This window comes from Rattus rattus, chromosome 1 (assembly GCF_011064425.1).
Source record: "Rattus rattus isolate New Zealand chromosome 1, Rrattus_CSIRO_v1, whole genome shotgun sequence".
Lineage (NCBI taxonomy): Eukaryota > Metazoa > Chordata > Mammalia > Rodentia > Muridae > Rattus > Rattus rattus.
Genome location: NC_046154.1, coordinates 258,772,320 through 258,791,074, shown reverse-complemented (window position 1 = coordinate 258,791,074; position 18,755 = coordinate 258,772,320). Strand labels below are relative to the sequence as shown.

General features: G+C 48.7%; 1 protein-coding gene across 1 annotated transcript; it reads left to right on the top strand.

Moving 5' to 3' along the window:
- Positions 1-7,416: 7,416 nt before the first annotated feature.
- Arsa (arylsulfatase A) lies at positions 7,417-11,961 on the top strand. The gene is made up of 8 exons (XM_032919576.1): positions 7,417-8,546; positions 8,677-8,917; positions 9,034-9,252; positions 9,326-9,495; positions 9,792-9,916; positions 10,009-10,136; positions 10,340-10,442; positions 10,544-11,961. Exons 1-8 carry the CDS (start codon positions 8,329-8,331, stop codon positions 10,861-10,863), a joined length of 1,524 nt encoding a protein of 507 aa, XP_032775467.1. The 5' UTR covers positions 7,417-8,328; the 3' UTR covers positions 10,864-11,961.
- Positions 11,962-18,755: the final 6,794 nt, after the last annotated feature.

The following is an 18,755-nucleotide window of genomic DNA, read 5'->3' as shown; positions in this document are numbered from 1 at the left end:
GGGCTAACAACAGTGGTGACACGACCTAGCAGAGACAGCAAGGCCTCAGCCTCATCTCCTCCAGTCAGCAGGAGAGGCCAGCAGAAACACCAGAAGTTCGACTGTGCCTCTCTCAGGGAACCAAAGATCAGTGAAGACCCACAAGCACTGTACAGCTAGCTGTACCAGCAAGTCAAGCTCTGTCTCCGTCATTCTGTAGAGTTCTATTTGTGCATCTCCTGTCCTCCATATGCCTCCAAACATCACGGGTCCTCCACATTCCCTTGCCTCAGCCTGGGTCTTGCCTCAGCACTTGCATCCAATCAGCTCCAGTCCGTGGAGTTCTGACGGATGCAGCTCAACTACGCAATGTAAGGGGGACCAGCACATGTGTGTTGTTAGCAAAAAGAAAAAAAAATCCTTCATCATGATCCCTTTTACACACTTGCTTTAGCAGAACATCCTCTCTCCTGGGTCTGCTTCAGTGAAATCTTCCTTCACAAGTTTGTCTTCGTCTTTCACCTGTGTCTACTTCCTTTCCTTTCAGGAAGAGAAACATTCCTTCATGTGTGTGCCCCAGCAAATCACCATCCGACATAACCAACCCTTAAGTTTCCGTTTCACTTGTGGGTTACATGTAAGCACTCAGCGACTGTTCCAGCATCATGACTGCTTGCCTGGAGCCATGCTTCCTGCCATGATGATAACAGACTCACCCTCAGAAACTGTAAGGCCCAATAAACTCTTCCTTCTATCAGTCGCCTTATCATGGTATCCTTACTGCAATAGAAAAGTAACTAGGAAAGACTGAAAGACAATATCTGTCCTGTTTGACCTAAAAACATACTCTCCTAAAAATCCCACCATTGAGACAATCCCCTAGAGAGCTAAGTCTTTCCCAGTCAGCAAACAAGAAGAGTCAGAAAGAAACACTTGAGCCGCCAGCTCTGGGTGGACTATACTGATGCTTAGCCAACGCCTTTTCTCTCGGCTCCTTTTGCGTTTAAGCAGGATCTGGGATCTGATTTAGGTAGTCATGATGTGCATAGCTCCTAAGCCTAACCTACACGCACAGCCTGACCCACAGCTACACTGTGCTTACTCATGCATGTTCTCTCTTTATCCTCCTGCCGATTGGCTATGGGACTCTGTCGTGAAAAATTTTAGAGTTTTGGGTTTTGTCTTAGTCAGGGTTTCTATTCCTGCACAAAACATCATGACCAAGAAGCAAGTTGGGGAGGAAAGGTTTATTCAGCTTACACTTCCACATTGCTGCTCATCACCAAAGGAAGTCAGGACTGGGACTCACACAGGGCAGGAACCTGGAGGCAGGAGCTGATGCAGAGGCCATGGAGGGATGTTACTTACTGGTTTGCTTCCCCTGGCTTGCTCAGCTTGCTTTCTTATAGAATCCAAGACCACCAGCCCAGGGATGGCACCACCCACAATGGGCTGGGCCCTCCCGCCTTGATCACTAATTGAGAAAATGCCTTACAGCTGGGTCTCATGAAGGCATTTTTACAACTGAGGCTCCTTTCTCTATAATAATTCCAGCTTGTGTCAAGTGGACACACAAAACCAGACAGTACAGGTTTCTTCTTTTAAAGCCACGGAAATATAAGAACGTGCTTTCATTTTGATCCCAGGTATAGGGATGTGGAGCTGCTTCAGATTTTCCGCAGCGGCCGACTATGATTGGCCTCGTGCTCCAGCAGAGGTGTGGTTTTGTCAGCCGCAGAGGGTTTCTGCAATTGTGTGATGTTTGGCCTTCTGCAGACTTTTCAGAGGCTATAGAAATGCCAGGGCCCTGAGTGGTGGGATGGGTTGTTGATTGCTGTTGGTAGCAGTTTGTTAAGTGCTCACACAAAGAAGAAACGACAAGAAGAAATTAAATATCCTGGTGGCAAACAAACTTGATGCCCGTAATCAGCAGGAAGTAGTCCCACCATGCCTTTACCCCCTTTCCAACCCCTGACTTCATTCAGGAATCTCTTTCCTTCCTTCTCTATCCTTTTTTCTCTCTTGTCTAGTGCTAGGAGGTTGAAATGGTAGAAGAAAGGGGGTAGAGGAAGGTGGAATAATGGGCTGGAGAGATGGTTCAGTGGTTAAGAGCACTGACTGCTCTTCCAGAGGTCCTGAGTTCAATTCCCAGCAACCACACGGTGGCTCACAACCATCTGTAATGGGATCTGATGCCCTCTTCTGGTGTGTCTGAAGACAGCTACAGTGTACTCATATAAATAAATAAATCTTTTAAAAGATGTTTATATTTGAAAAGTACCAAGATCAGTTACAGGACTCCAGCATGCCTTTAAACCCACATGTCAAAAAATGGTTTCAGGGCTAGAAAGATGTCTCTGCAGTTAAGAGCATTGATAGCCTTCCACAGGACCAGAGTTCAATACCCAGAACCTACATGGCATTTAAAACTGTCTGTGACTCTAGTCCCAGGGGAACTGATGCCCTCTTTTAGACTTCTCAGCCATGCACATACATGGTGCCAGCAAAGACCCATACACACAATAAAATAAAATAAATTTTTAAACTATTTCTAAGGATATAGTTCCTTTAGCTGGGTTCCTAAATGGCTAAATGGAGAAAAAAAATAACTCACAGTCCTTTTGCCAATGTTGCGATGCAGGTTTAATGTGAGCAGTAAATAAATAGCCCTTGTAAGCCACTGAGGCTTGGTGTTTGCTCACTTGATACAGGAGGGAAACACAGGAACGTTTAGAGCTGGTAAGACAAAGGCACTGAGAGGTATGGGTTCACTCCAGGGGACGTGAACGGTGTAACAGCGTGGTGAAAAAGCTGAGTATCACCGCTCTCTGGTAGTGTTTACTTAGCATTTATAAGGTTCCGGGTTTAATCTCCAGCATTATAAAATAACACACACAAAGAAGAGAGCTTGAGAGTTCTTTGACTCAGAAGAGCGAGAACGAGGAGGAAGTGAACACAGGATGTTCGTATCCCTCCTGTGCCCATTTTAAGTCCCAGCCTGGCATGGTAAATCAAGCCATAGTGGTGACTATAATACTCGGGAGGCCAAAATAGAAGAGTCGCTTGAGTCCATGAGTAACACAGCAAGACAGAAACAACATAGGATGCACCAGCTGACCTCCAAAAAAATCCCCCGTCTGGCCAGCGAACTCCAGGGCACCAGTGTTTGCTAAGGGTCATCAAACTCTTAACCAATGCCAATGACTCCTGAGTCCACAAAGTCTCTTCCCCGAAGACGTGCCTTTTCTGCCTAAAGCCTGTACTTCCCTTGGGAGGGGGGCGGGGGTGGCCTTGAATGTCAGGATTGGCACTCGGTATAGGGCTCCGGATCCAGGGATGAGTCATATCCAGGAATTGCTCCATTGTGTTGCAGCCAATTCCAGGACGCATTCCTAAAACCCAGATCTCTTCCACCTTCCCTGGTGTTGCTTTCGCTTTTTCTGTCTTAGGCTAGGGTGACTTTATGGCTAGTGAGTCAAAGGGGTCTGGGGCTATACAGCAAGCACTGCTTACCTGTCAATCACCAGCCTGCCTAATCACGTGACCTCCGGCCCACCAGCATCTCTCCATTCCTTCGCTCTGCCTCATGGCTGCATTTCTACTTCATTCCTGCGCGACAATCAGCCTCTCCTGAGCTGTCCAAGTGCGTTGCTGTGCCCTCCCCTCACATTGTGTGTGTGTGTGTGTGCGCGCGCGCGCGTGTGTAATGTATGTATAAATGTGTGTATCAACACATAGAGAACAGAGGTCACTAGGAGGTGGCTTCCTTTATCGATTTCCTCTTCGTTTTTGTTTCTTTGTTTGGAGACAGGATCTCTGTGTAGCCCTGGCTGACCTGGAACTCGCTCTGCAGACCAGGCTGACTTCGAACACAGAGGTCCACCTGCCTCCGCCTCCCAAGTGCTAGGATTAAAGGTGTGCACCACCACCGCCTGGCTTTTCCTCCTTATTTTTTGAAACAGACTCCCACTGAACCTAGAACTTACTGTTTCATCTAGACTGGCTGGCAGCCAGCCCCCAGAATCCACCTGTCTCCATCCCTCCCCTAGCACTGCTGAAGTTAGCGATAGAAGCTCCCGCCTCCCAGGATTTATGTAGGCGCTGGGACTTGAACCGGGGTCCTCATGCTTGCGCAGCCTTCCCACGGAGTTACATCCCCCTCAACGCACACCCACAGTCTGCCTCTTAACGTCTTGAAGAGCATCCTCCAGCCCCCGTCAGGAGACAACCAGGAGACAGCTGAACCAATGATGCTCAACACACAGTCCTTTGGTGTGTGGAGTCTTTTTCTCTACTAAACCAAGGAACTTCTAATGTTGTGCGATCATTCCCACAGGTTTCTTGAACCCTGGCTTTAGTTCCCCATATAGAAACAGTCCATTCCAACCACCCTTACATTCCAAAATCTATGATCACTGAATGAGCGCTGTCTGATTTTGGACCAACCTCTTCCACACTCTATTCTTTGAGACTTTGTTGACTAAGACTTGTAAAATGGTAGAGGTACTTTGGTGTTCAAGACTTCTCTCCCCAGACTCACCGTAAATGGCTCCTGCCCTGTTCAGAAAGAAAGGCCTGGTTATTGATCCGTTTGTGCTTTGCATGTCTCAGGTCCTTGAGCTTGTATGATATACAATGGTAGCTCTTTCTCAACTCACCCTCATTGCAGCTACCATGGTTCTGTGTGGAGGTTCCTAGCCACCATTACTACCAGGCCTAACATTCACTGTAGTTACTTTAGAACCTGGCTCTCCTTGGGAACTGAACGTCCTTTTTGTGAGCTTTCTTTAGTTCTTTGAAATTGCTGGGAAAGAATTTTGTTGTAGCAGCACCAGTGTCCCCAATAAAGCGCTTACAATTTTCTTCATTTTTCTATAATGTTATAAACTACAATACATAGTGGGTATTGCGTGTGGAAACTTGTTACCTGCCCAGCAAGCTGTCATTCACAGGTCAGCTGTTAACGAGAAGTTACTGCTGTGTCACCTGACGGTAATCCTTATTCTTCCTCTGAGTATACATTTGAAGGGGTCTCTCAGGCTTCTCCCGTCCACTAGAGATTATGACAAAGCCTGACCCCTGATTATAACTCAACTGAGGGCTGGAGAGATGGCTCGGTGGTTAAGAGCACTGACTGCTCTTCCAAGAAGTCTTGAGTTCAAATCCCAGCAACCACATGGTGGCTCACAACCATCTCTAGTGGGATCTGATGCCCTCTGCTGGTGTGTCTGAAGACAGCCACAGTGTGTATAATAAATAAATCTTTAAAGAAAAAAAAACTCAACTCAAAACTCGCCTTCAGCAAACCCCTCAGATCCCACATTGTCAGTCAGGTCTCAGCTATCACTTAGGACATTTCCTCTTCTGGGAGAGCTACCCTCGTTGGTCCTCATCAGCACCATACACATTACAGTGACATTATGGAGCGACAATAGGGTAGGGAAGGTGTAGGCCTGATATGTCCTAGGTCCCCACCTAAGCTGGTGGGAGAACAGCCACAGAACTCTACTCAGTCCAATGTTGCCACTCAATCACCCCATCCCCCCGCCCCCTCCATGCAGAGGCCTCTCCCATCCCTTCCCAAGGTACAGAACTAAGAGACCTGCCACTCACTGCAAGGTTCCTTTCTCAAGTGTGGGCGTTTGTCCAAAATTAGCAATGCCCCAGGCACCATCTGAAGCCTCTTCCTGAACCCTAGCAGGCTACTTCCAATTGGGGCTCTGTGGTTTAAAAAAAGAGGAAAGAGTTCACATCTCTAAAGACAGGTTGGCCTTCGAGCTTGGCTTTGAACAGAGCTGGCAGCATAGGTATACCTCTTTCCAAGTTTTCCAAGGCTCGAGGTCAGGGCTGAGCCCATGCAGCCTTCGCGTGTATACACACCTGAGCCCTCAAGAACCTAGGGGTAAAAGTACCACAATTTGCATAACATCACAACCCCACTCAAGATCTCGGGAGAATAATGGGCAAGTCCAGGGGTAGTTCCCCCAGCTACCAACTGAAAGAAAGTGCTTTTGTGGTTGATTCCTTTCAAATTACAATTCACAGTGCCCACCAGCTGTGAGAGTTCCAATTACAGTTTCAAAGATTTCTGGGCCACAGAAGAGCTTTCTGTCCTGACTCTAAATAGAAGGACTACCGGCAACCCTCCACCCATGCTCAAGCCCTGAAACCGGGCTGGAAGGTGACACTAAGAGAGTCACTAACTGAAGATTGCCCCCACCCCGCCCCCATACTTCACATGAGATCTACAGTAGCCTCAGTCAGACCAGCTCCTTTCTGTGCCATCCCGGGGGTTGGGCGGTGTCTCTGCCTTTCAAACTTTGCTCCTGCAGTTTCTTGCAGATTTCATCGGGAAAATTCCAGATGCCCAGACAGCCAGGCTTCAGTGAAAAAAAAAAAAAAAAAAAATCAATGGCCAGTTTACTCTTCATTCTGAACCACTCTCACTCTGCCTGCTAGAGGGCACCTTCACCCAGTGTCACGTGATGTCTGCTCCTGACCCAACCCCGAGCCTGCGTTGGCCCACTGGGAGAACAGGGTCATATCTCCGCAGGTGAATCTGAGTTCCCGTCCCCTACTGTAGTCCGGAGGCCCTTCCAGAACCCTGTGTATCTCCCCCCTGGCTCCAGCGTCTTCCCTTCCTGGGCGCTCAGGTCATGACCATCTTGATGCCAGAGATCTTAGAGGGCCACTCCATCTTGTGGAGGAATCAAAGGCCAAGAATCTGGACAAGATACTTCCCTAGGAACAGCCACCTGCAAGGAAATACCCTGGAAGAGACTTGCTCCGGAAAAGTGACTCAGGTCAGGGGCTTTTGGGGGCGGGGCGATCTGGGAAGTCCAGTTACCACAGGGACCTTTAGATGTTAAAGTACACTGAGAACCCACCCATCCACCCTCTGAGGGATATGTTATTGTCCCTTGACAGTTAAAACTGGTGAGCAAAAAAAAAAAAATGGTTAAATTCAAGAATGTATAAATGAAGAATTAGAAACAAGTCATGTTATTTCCCATTAGTTCCTCAATTCTAATGTGCCCTAAGTCATACCACACAGGAACCCAACAACCCCTCTCAAATACCAGATAGAAACACACACACACACACACACACACACACACACGCACACGCACACGCACACGCACACACACTACCTCTAACACCATGGACACACACGCTAACTCAAACCCCACAGCCACACGCCCCAGCTCTAACACCACAGGTACACACACACACACACACACACACACACACACACACAACCTTAAATGCCAGATAGGCGTGTTGAAGGGAAAGGGCTTTTAAAGAATTTGATCGATTGTGTTTCACAAAAATGCACCAAAGGTGGGTGTGAGCAAAAAGCCAGCAACCAATCCGATTTGTCTTTCTGATTTGTTTCAGTCAGACTCCATGGTTTTTCTCTTTGCTTCGCTCATTCAGAAGGCGGATGCTGAGGTCTTTCCAGCAAGGATCCCTCAAGTGTCTCATCAGAGGAAATGAGACAAACAAACCACCATTCGCCAGAGGAACTCCAGACAAGCATTAAGCGCGACACAGCAGGAGAGCCAGATAATTGATGTGGTGCACAGCTAGGCAGTCCAGTAGCCGAGCCTACCGCGCAGGAGCAAAGAGCGTAAGGTTACCAAGCCCAGCACGGGACACCCTAACCGGCGCAGATGAGGGTCCGGAGCGCGTGAGCAATCTCCAGCCTCACCCAGTCCCGCCCGGGTCCCCGGTCCGCAGGAGCCCCACCCCGGAAGGGTCTCCTAGGCGCACAAACACGCGGGGCTCGGCTCCCCAGCTCCGCCCCGCCTCGCCCCGCCCCGTCCCAGCTCCACCTAGCCCCGGCTCCGTACCGCCCCATCCCAGAGCCCGCCCTTCTCCGGCTGCCAAGTGTCACGTGACCGCGGGCGAATCCCAGACGGCCTGAGACCGACGCTGTCTACGACCAGTTCCTCCTCAGTTCCGAACCGCCCTTGTACCATGGCGCCGGAGCCTCCCGGGTTAATGTGAAGTGACGTCTACTCCTGATCCCAAGCCTGTGCTGGCACCTCTGGGTGAACAGGGTCAGATCCCCGCGCGAGAAGTTAAAGAAGCCCTGGCCCTTAGGGGCTCTGTGGAGTTACAACCCAGTCCACCCCCCTTCCGAGTTCTGACAGATTCGCTGGAGCTTCAGAAAGTGGACCTACAGGCAGACGGAGTATTTGGGTCTGGGAGCTCAGGGGAGGAGGAGGGCTCGGGTCCAGGGCCTCAGGTGGGGGCTGGCCTGGGCGCTCAGGGAACGAGCCTGCTGGAATCGCTCTGCCTTCCCTACCAAGGGTCTGAGGACACAGGCCTGTCTGTATCCCTGCCATGGGGGCCCTGGGGACCCTCGTTTTGGCATTGGCTGCAGGCCTGAGCACTGCTAACCCACCTAACATCATGCTGATCTTTGCTGATGACCTGGGCTATGGGGACCTCGGCTCCTATGGGCACCCCAGTTCTACCACCCCCAACCTGGATCAGTTGGCTGCAGGGGGACTACGGTTCACAGATTTCTATGTGCCTGTGTCTCTGTGCACTCCGTCTCGGTGAGTGAGGGACCTTTTCCCCTCCCCTCCCCAGGCCCATCCCATTTCACTCTGTGGGTATGTCCACAATTCTCCCTGTGCTCCTCCCTGTGGGACTCACAGACTGTGGAATATGTGGCTTCTACTCCAGGGCTGCCCTCCTGACTGGCCGGCTCCCAGTTCGATCAGGCATGTACCCTGGAGTTCTGGGGCCCAGTTCCCAAGGGGGCCTGCCCTTGGAGGAGGTGACGTTGGCCGAAGTCCTGGCTGCTCGAGGCTATCTAACAGGGATGGCTGGCAAGTGGCATCTTGGAGTAGGGCCAGAGGGGGCCTTCCTGCCCCCACATCAGGGCTTCCATCGATTCCTGGGCATCCCATATTCCCATGACCAGGTACAAACCGCCTGGGCCCTCCGCTGCCTCCCCCACCCCCCAAGCCCTCATACCAACTGAACCCTGACCCATACCCAGACCTCTCCCTCACAGGAACTGCTCTCTGCTCTCCCCAGGGTCCCTGTCAGAACCTGACCTGCTTCCCACCAGACATCGCCTGCAGTGGTGGCTGTGACCAAGGCCTAGTTCCCATCCCACTGCTGGCCAACCTGACTGTGGAGGCCCAGCCCCCTTGGCTGCCTGGACTAGAGGCCCGGTATGTGTCTTTCTCCCGAGACCTCATGGCGGATGCCCAGCGCCAGGGCCGACCATTCTTCCTGTACTACGCTTCCCACGTGAGTGACCCTGGCCCCGCCCCCTGGCTGCCCGAGACCTGTACCCAGTGCTGACTCCAATCTCTGCCTCCAGCACACCCACTACCCTCAGTTCAGTGGACAGAGCTTCACCAAGCGCTCAGGCCGTGGGCCCTTTGGGGACTCCTTGATGGAGCTGGATGGAGCTGTGGGGGCCTTGATGACAGCTGTGGGGGACCTAGGTCTGCTGGGAGAGACATTGGTCATCTTCACTGCAGATAACGGGTAGGAGCCAGAGCCAGGGGTATTCACTTCTCTATCCCAGACCAGGACTCTAGGGTCCATCCATCCTAGCTGCTTGTTGAAGACTGGTATAAAAGGCTCAAGAGAGTATGCTAGCTACGTTATGGTGACCCATGGGGTCACATTCACTGGGTGCCACAGGTACACAGTTTCTGGTCTAGGTAGGGAAGGGAGAGAATAGGCAAGATTGTATACTTTAAAATACCGGGCTAGTGGTTACCAGCAGTGGGTCAGGCCCCTGAGTCTCTCGCTACTGATGACTTCCTTGTGTATCCCAGTCCTGAATTGATGCGAATGTCCGATGGCGGCTGCTCCGGCCTCTTGAGATGTGGAAAAGGAACAACTTTTGAAGGTGGCGTCCGGGAACCCGCCTTGGTCTACTGGCCAGGTCACATTACTCCTGGTCAGTCCTCTGGCCCTCTTTCTGTACACCCTCAGCTCCATCTCCCCAGCCTGGGTGGTGAACTGAGTGGCCAAACAGCCATCCGTCCACAGGTGTCACCCACGAGCTGGCCAGCTCTCTGGACCTGCTGCCCACCCTGGCAGCACTGACCGGGGCTCCGATGCCCAACATCACCTTGGATGGTGTTGACATCAGCCCCTTGCTGCTAGGCACAGGCAAGGTAGGGCCAATGATCCCTTGACACCAACTCCTCCACCCTATACTGGTTCTCCTTTAGGTATGAATCTGACCAGTGCCGGAGAGTCTCCTTTGATGAGTGGCTTCTGAGTGTCACCTCTCGGGATCCTGGGTGGGCCAAAGCGGGATCCACAACCAGGGCATTACACAGAGCTTTTAGACATCTCTCCTGACTTTTTCCCTCAGAGCCCACGGAATTCTGTCTTCTTCTACCCACCGTTCCCAGACGAGATCCATGGAGTCTTCGCGGTTCGGAATGGGAAGTACAAGGCTCATTTCTTTACCCAGGGTAACTTGCTTCTCTTCCTGCCTTCCCCTCCCTAACCCTGCTGACCCCCAGCTGCTCTGCCCTCTGCCCTTTCTTGTGTAAAAAGCTGACCCCCTCCCCAGGCTCCGCCCACAGTGACACCACTCCAGATCCTGCCTGTCATGCCGCCAACCGTCTGACAGCTCACGAGCCCCCACTGCTCTATGACTTGTCTAAAGACCCTGGTGAGAACTACAATCTTTTGGATAGTACAGAGGAGGTCTCTCCAGAAGCTCTCCAGGCTCTGAAGCACATTGAGCTGCTCAAGGCCGAGTATGATGCAGCTATGACCTTCAGCCCCAGTCAGATAGCCAAGGGTGAGGACCCTGCCCTTCAGATCTGCTGTCAGCCGAGCTGCACTCCCCACCCAGTCTGCTGCCACTGCCCAGACTCCCACTCCTGAGGGGACTGGAGAAATCCCTCAAGGGTAGCCCAGGACCCCTAGCCCTGTCCTGAGCGTGTAATGGTTCACCAGAGGGACAGGGGCAAGTGTGTAGTTTGTATCTGGTAATGTAATAACATCAGCTGAGACTTGCGGGCGTGCTAATTCATCTAGTCCTTGTGGTAACTCTGAAGTCAGTGCTATTCTGCTGTGCTACAAACAAGGACATTGAAGCGAAGGGAATCTCGTGGACCTGTCCAAGTCCAAGGTCACCTTACCAGAAAGAGCTCGAACTAGGTTTTGAACCCAGGCATCCAGGAACTGAAACGTGTTCCACCCTGATGATCTGCACGTGTCCATGGACCACGTCACTGAGGCGTGAGCATGTCCATTCACAGAAACTGGTAGTGAGTTTCAAGTACCAGGAACTGTGAGGGAGGGGTGGCGAGGGCAGAAAGACCCTAAAGATGCCATGCCTCTGGAAGACAGGTTTTCCTCAAGAAGCACTGTTAGAGGCCCTGGACCTGGCCACCGTGGTTCTTAAAGAAATCAGTCTGGAGTTAGGTAATAAACTGATGATTCCAGGTAGAGTTAAGGAACCGGGGACCCTGCGAGATTCCAAGAAGGACCATTAGCAGCTCCTGAGACCGCCTCACGGGGTTTTCCTGTCTCCCAAGTTCCGCATTTCTCCTTTGTGCATCCTTCAGCTCCCCCAGTCCTATCTAACCCTCTACCAAAAAAGAAAAAACATTGTCTACAAAGTAATCTTTTAAAAACACCTATCAGGGACCAGTAAGATGACTCTGGGGGAAAGTGCTTACCGTGCAAACCTGGCAACTTGAGTCCAATCCCCAGAAGCTCACATGAAAAAGCCACATCTCTAACCCCAGCATTCTCGGGGGAGACAGGAAAAAAGGCAGGAGGATTGTCCAGAATCTTGCAGACCGGCTACCCTAGCATATACAGCACAGTAGAAATAAGAGAGACCGGCCCCAACGAGATAGGAAGAGAACCAGATTCCCCAGATTGTGTCCTGACCTCCGCATATGCTCTGTGGCCCACACGTCTCAACTTACATCTATCACACACGCAAGCAACAGTAATAATAAATGTAAAAAAGAAAAAAAGCCTATTGGGTTGGAGTCCACGATGTTCAAATTCCAAACTCCTTCAGTAACCCACCCTTTCCTCGGGCCCAATGCAAGGTGGCTTGGGTGATCTCTCTACTGGCAATATTCTGCCTCAGATGTTAGCCTCTATAGAAAGGAACTTTTGACTGCCTACTGTGTTTTCACGTACAGCGTGCCGCCATGTTCAGATACATATTACGTCTCGGGTGCTCCTCAGTATTGGTCACATTAGAACAGTACCATCAGGGGGTTGGGGATTTAGCTCAGTGGTAGAGCGCTTGCCTAGGAAGCACAAGGCCCTGGGTTCGGTCCCCAGCTCCGAAAAAAAAAGAACCAAAAAAAAAAAAAAAAAGAACAGTACCATCAGAGTGTGTCAATATCTCTAGCAAGCTTTTTTTGTCCTTTTTCAGTGGGGGGCAGACTTCCGGAGGGCAAGCACACAGCCTCTCTCCTTTAGGGTGGTGACCAGTCTGAGCTGGTGACATTACAGTAATTGGTCCAGGAGTGGCAGGTAACAAGGAGTTCCAAGGTTAAACTCCTTGTAACAAGAGAAAGGTTGGGGCAATCTGGGTGAATACCTAATGTTAGCAGTGTTGTTGGTCCCAGATGGAATCATGCAATTTTTTTTTTTTTTGGTTCTTTTTTTCGGAGCTGGGGACCGAACCCAGGGCCTTGCGCTTCCTAGGGAATCATGCAATTATTAAGCCAGAGTGACCAGCTGCCTGCCTGGAGGGTGTCAAATCTAAAAAGTAAATCTTGCCTGTTGATGTTTCTGTGGTGAGCTGTTTGTTGCCTGCAGCTTATGTAGCCTGGCAGAAACCAGGCCCAAGTAGAGTACATGACAACCACTTTGAGGGGAGGGAACGCCTTGTGGTACCAGATGTTTGCTTGGGGCCCCCCACATCTCCAATTCCCACAAATCTCTTCCATACCCCTTATCTGGTTGAGAAACTCCACTGAGCACACTCCGAGGTCTGCTGTGTCCCGGGCTCTGCACACGGGTAGATGTTTCTTTGGGGCTATCCAGCAGGAAACGGTGCGGGCTTTAAGAGCTCCTCCATCACTTGTCTAAGCGGAGGACTGGTCCGAGATGATTGATACCTCAGTTCAAGGTGAAAATAGAACGGAAACAGATGGATTCCCAATGTCACATCTAAAAACAACAACACACGCAGAACAACCAGTCCTCTATCAAAACCAGTAAATACCAGCACCTACGTACAACCTTCCAGAAGAGCTTCTGACCCATTCTTTCACTGGCGTAGGGTATATTTTAATGCTGACCCCATCATATTCACTTACACTGTAGTGCTGGAGCAAGGTGTCTTCAAAGGCTAGAAATGAGGTTAGCATAGGGATGTGAGGTGCACAGAAAACTTCAGTGCTAAAGAAACCATGGGATCTTACAGAGCACGGTGGGTGGGTATTGCCTAGACAGACAATAGGAAGCCCGAGGATGCTACAGTCTGAATAGGGGTGACACGAAGCACGTGTGTGAATAAGACAGTCAATCTACACACTCAGGAGTTCCATATTTTTATATTGTTCTGTGAATTACACTTTAATATAATATGTAGCAGTCCTTCGAAGCAATACTCTTGGTCATTTCAGAGCGTAATCATGGGGTAGAAGTTGGCCAGACAGTTTAGCTGCCAATGTGTCTTTGCTATGATGCATATGCATGCATAAGCACTTGTTTCTCATTATTTCAGTCTACTGCAACATATTCTCGCATGGGCACACATGTGTATTTGTGTGGGCACATGCAAATACACAGGCATACCTGTGTACACACATGTGCTTCATGTGTGCACACATTCACACAGGCATCACATGGATGTTTATATAGATGCGTGCATACAAATACAGATACGTTCACACATGGATGACACAGGCACATGCACACAAACACACATGCCCTTGAATATAGACACACATTCATTCATACATGCCTCAGCTATGAATGGCTCCCAGATTCTGTCCTAGCAATATTCTGATTTCATCATGTTTTCTGTGCAGTTCTGAAGGTGCCATCAAAGGATATCTTTATCATTTCTATGCTGAGGGGGGAATGGGGGTCCGGGGAGCCAGTACCTTAGGAGCCCAAACTGTCCTTTCCCGTGCATTTCCCCCAAGTGACCAGAAGGGGGTGTAGAAGGGAAGGTTTCATGGAATGTTTCATTCAATTTGCCTCTTCTGAATGTTCTTAATTACAAAAGTGATTTTCAAAGAGGTCACAAGTCACTGGGCTAACTCCGTTTTGTCCTTCTCTGGCTCTATTTTTTACCTTTAACTTTTTCCCTCCTGAGTCAATGTCTTCCTCCGTTACTGTGGAATGACAGGACTGATTAGAACTGCTTGCTAGACGACCTTACATCAAGGGATTCAAACCATCCCCCAAACAATGGTTAAGCCTTGCAAGATAGATCACCCCTCAAATGAGAGCGACTACCTCTGATGGAAACCAAATTGTTCTCCTCAAGTAGTAACAGTGGTCACGTCTCCAGAATCCCTTACAGAACAAAAACTGAAATAATGACCTGACCAAGATCATCTCTCCTCTCGGTTATGTAAATTCTCAACCCCTGTCCCATTCATTGCCCATTTCTATAAAATCTCAAGGTCCTGTTAGCCTCCTGAAGACTGCCCCAAGATTATAGAAACCCTTTGCTCTGGGCAACATGACTACAAGTGATAAAATCCTTCTCTACTCACCTTTTATAATGGGCATTTTTGGGATGGGTGGCCCAGTCCGTTAGTACTCCTAGAACTGAATACTTTTGCGAGTAACAATGTATCATCAGACCAGTCAGATACTCAGTAACCTTAGTCTGAAAACACAGTCCTGCCATACCCAAACCTTATTCTTTATGGTGTTAAAATATTTAACCCCTGTGGTTTCATTCAGCACTAACCCTTGGGTCACCATGAACACTCACTCCCTTTAGGAGTCAAAAGGCCCTGTCTACCCATCAGTAACGAAGGAAGAGTACATGTATTTGTGTACCTCCAGCCTCCCTCTGACTTTTTGTGGGATGAAAAGTGTATGGATGATACATGAGGGGCCAAGGTACTGCTCGTTAGTCAAGGATAGGTCCTAATATTCCATAGTAGAAGAGGAGGAGAGGTTGTCCTGGCCTCCTACTCCCAGCAAATGCTTAACTTTCTGTTAATATATGCTGCTAGATCATATATCAACCACTCATGAAGCAGTCTTGTAAGTGCACTCCTAGGAGAGAGCCTCCTCAGAAGAAATGAACATAAGGGAGAGAGACTCTAGGGTCCTCCAAGCTGCTACACTCCCAGGCCCAGGACGGATGGGAAATTCGGAAGTGATTAGATTCATGATTCCACAGCCCTCCCAACTCTGCACACACTGCAACAAAATGGACCAAGAAGTACATTAGCCATTGAGTATCCAGAGCCTGCCCACCTTGAGAGCTCCTGATTCCCTGTGTGGACTTCAGCCCATTGCAGAAAGTGTATCTCTACTCCACACTTCAACTGTCCCCTAGCATGGCTAGATAGTACCCACAAATCCCTCAGAAGGCCAAACCCTTTTTAGTGGCTTTTGCTCTTCATTCCTTTGACCTCAATATCCTCCCAACGAATTCCCTTTTAGACATTTCTACTGGTTGGTTGTGGTCATAGAATATTAGTTGACACGGAAGGAAATTAAATACTCACACCCTGGCCCCCTACTCCCCGCAAATGCTTAACTTTCTGTTAGTATTGAACCACTATGCCTGGTAAAAGAGACTAGAGGAGCCAAGCACGGCGGGACAATATTAACAGAAGGTTCAGAGTTAAGTGCCATTTTCAGAATGGAGGAACAAAGGCCTTAGGGACCTGCTACCTTATCTTAGAAGAAGGACCCTTCTGAGGAAGGTGCCATATCTGGGCAGTATGACCTCCTTTTCTAGTAATCTGAATTGAACAAGCCTTACCTGAGAGCACCCCAGTGTGAGCTGGTGTAAGGCTCTGTCTTCCAGGCAAGACACGGCCATTCCCTCCTCAAAATCAGAGCAGTTCCAATTACCTGCACGAAATAAGACTCTCAAAAGATAGGTCCTAATAGTCCATGGTAGAAGAGGAGGGGAGGTTGTCCTGGCTAGGTTTGTATCAACCTGACACAAGTTAGAGTCACAGTCACTTGGGAAGAGGGAATCTCAATTGAGAAAATGCTTCCACCAGCTTGGCCTGTAGGCAAGTCTGTGTGCTTTTTTTTTTTTTTTTTTTTTTTTTTTTTATGTAAAATCACGAGGGAAGTTTTTTTATGGAATCCCAGGTTTTTACGGGATCCCGGGTTGAAACGTACCTCGCACAGGATACAGAGGAATCGACCCCGAGCCTCCAAACTCGGGGGTTTATATAGGGAGGTTAGGGGGTTTGGGTTACACACAATTGGCTAATTTCTGGCGCTGCTATAGGTGATTGGCTCATTTAAACATGGCAGTGAGATTACAGCACAGCAGGAGAGTACGTATGACTGGAGCGTACAGGATTTTAGGAGCTAGGGCGATCAGGGTTTTGAAGGACATCTGGTTAAGGTGTGACTCTGAGTAAGCTAGGGAGGTGCCCTCTGCCAGATGGTTTTTAGTCCTGATAACTCGGGCTGGTTCCTGCATTCCTTTTCTTTATCTTTATGGTCTGTTAGTCCTAGCGGCAGGGCGGGGCTGCCTGGACTTGCTTTTCACAGTGTTTAGTCCTGAGTCTGAATTTTCTTTTAACTTCATATTTTTAAACCTTAAATCTGTATAATTTTCCTTTCATTCCCCTCTTCTTCTACTAAGTAATTCTAATCTTAGAATTTTGATATCAAGTCTCGTATTTGGTCTCACCAGTTGTCCTAACTGACTGGTACTGTTGTCTCAGAACCATCAACCGCACAGCACCCACTCGATTTTTAACAAAAAAGCAATTAACCTGTTTGTCAACAAGAGGGTCCAAAAACTAAAACCAAGAAAATTACTAGTAATGGCCCAGCTATATAGCAGAAAGTAGGGTAGTCATCCAGGAAGACAGAGTGAACCAAGACTCAAACCAACCTTGTTGAGCGTCTCTATCTTTTTGTAGGTGTCAAACCTATTAACTAGTTTCTTTAACACACATGGACCTATAGTCAGAAGCAGAAGCAAAACTAAGAAGGGTCCCATAAGGGAAGATATCAGAGTAGTCATCCAAGGAGATCTACTAAACCAGCTCTCAAACCATCCCTGATGTGCTTCTCTGTCTCTCTGTCTTTTGTCTAACCTTTCTCTAAGTTTATTCATGGAGTCTTTAATTATTCCTGAATGGTCTACATAGAAGCAACATTCTTCTTTCAGTGTAGCACACAGACTCCTTTAAGGAATATCAGGTCTAATCTTCTCCTATTCTGAAGGACTACGTCTGAGAGGGAGGTTAGGTATTCTTGGAGGTCAGCTAAAAAGTCTTTCACTCTTTTTATATCTGAGTCAATGGCAGTTCTGAATTCTCTATAAGCCTTGCATTGCAGGGCAAGGGCAGATGTCCTTGTGCTGCCCTTGTAGCACCTAGATAGCCTTAAGTAATTCTCAACTCTTTTTTTTTCTCTTTTTTTTTACTAAGTCTTTAGCATCAGGATTCCAATCTGGACACTAAGCCTACACACCAAGGTCATGACTAGCTTTTAGAACTTCTAAACTTATACAGATTGTGATCCCTGAGGCACAGTCCCAAGTGTTAGGAGTACTAGCATATGCAATGTTACATCATTTGTAATGGAAATCAAGCCTATCCCACACCTATCTTGATAGAACCCAGGACAAACATGACTGAATTTCCCTCTAGGTCCCAGCTCTCAGCCCCAACAGCTAGTACACGGCTGGTGAGGGCTGAGAATTGACAGCTGTCAGGGTGGTCAGCAGCACCAGGTACAGTCCTTTCCAGCGAGGCTCGAATGTCTGGGCTCAGTGTAGCTGCAGTCTCCGACCTGGAACTCAGGGGTCTCCGGGGCATAGGCTGCTGTCAGCTGTGAGCAGATTTCTTTCTGTATCACCTGTAGGTCTTTTAGCCTGGCACACAAATCATTATTACTATGGCACTATGACATGTTGGTTCAGTAACATCATCTAATACAGTCAGGGGGGCTGAGGCCCCATATAAGATCTCAAAGGGGTAAGACTGAATCTGGAAGGGATATTTCTTGCTCTGAAGAGAGCAAGAGGGAAGGAGTGTCACCCAGTCTGCGCCAGTCTCCATGGTTAATTTAATTTGGTCAGGGTCTCTCTTAGAGTTTTATTTACTCTACCTGTCCTGAACTTTGAGGTCTGTAAATACAATGTAATTTCCAATTGACCTCTAAATACTTGGCCACACCCTGGCTTACTTGGCAACGAAAGTAGGGCCGTTGTCTGACCAGATTACCTTGGGCATTCCAAATCAGGGGAAGATTTCTTCCAGTATCTTCTTGATGATTGCAGAGGCCGTCTCTTGTTTGGTGAGGAAAGCTTCTATCTGTTCCTGGAAAGGTATCTACAAGCACTAGGAAATACTTGATCATATTTTTCTGGTTTTATCTCAGTGAAGTTCACTTCGACTTTTCACTAAACTCTCTAGGTCTCTTTGCCCTGTTTGCTTGCTAAGCATTCACTACTGACATACCTTATATTTTTTACTGCCTCTCTGGCTAAAATCTTAAAGTCTATTACATACACTTTAACTACTTGGACAAACTTCTTATCTCCTAAATGAGTCCATTTCTGTATTTGGCAAAGTGAGTCTTTTCTTTGTTCTCTGGGGAGTATAGCTTTCCCCTCAAGT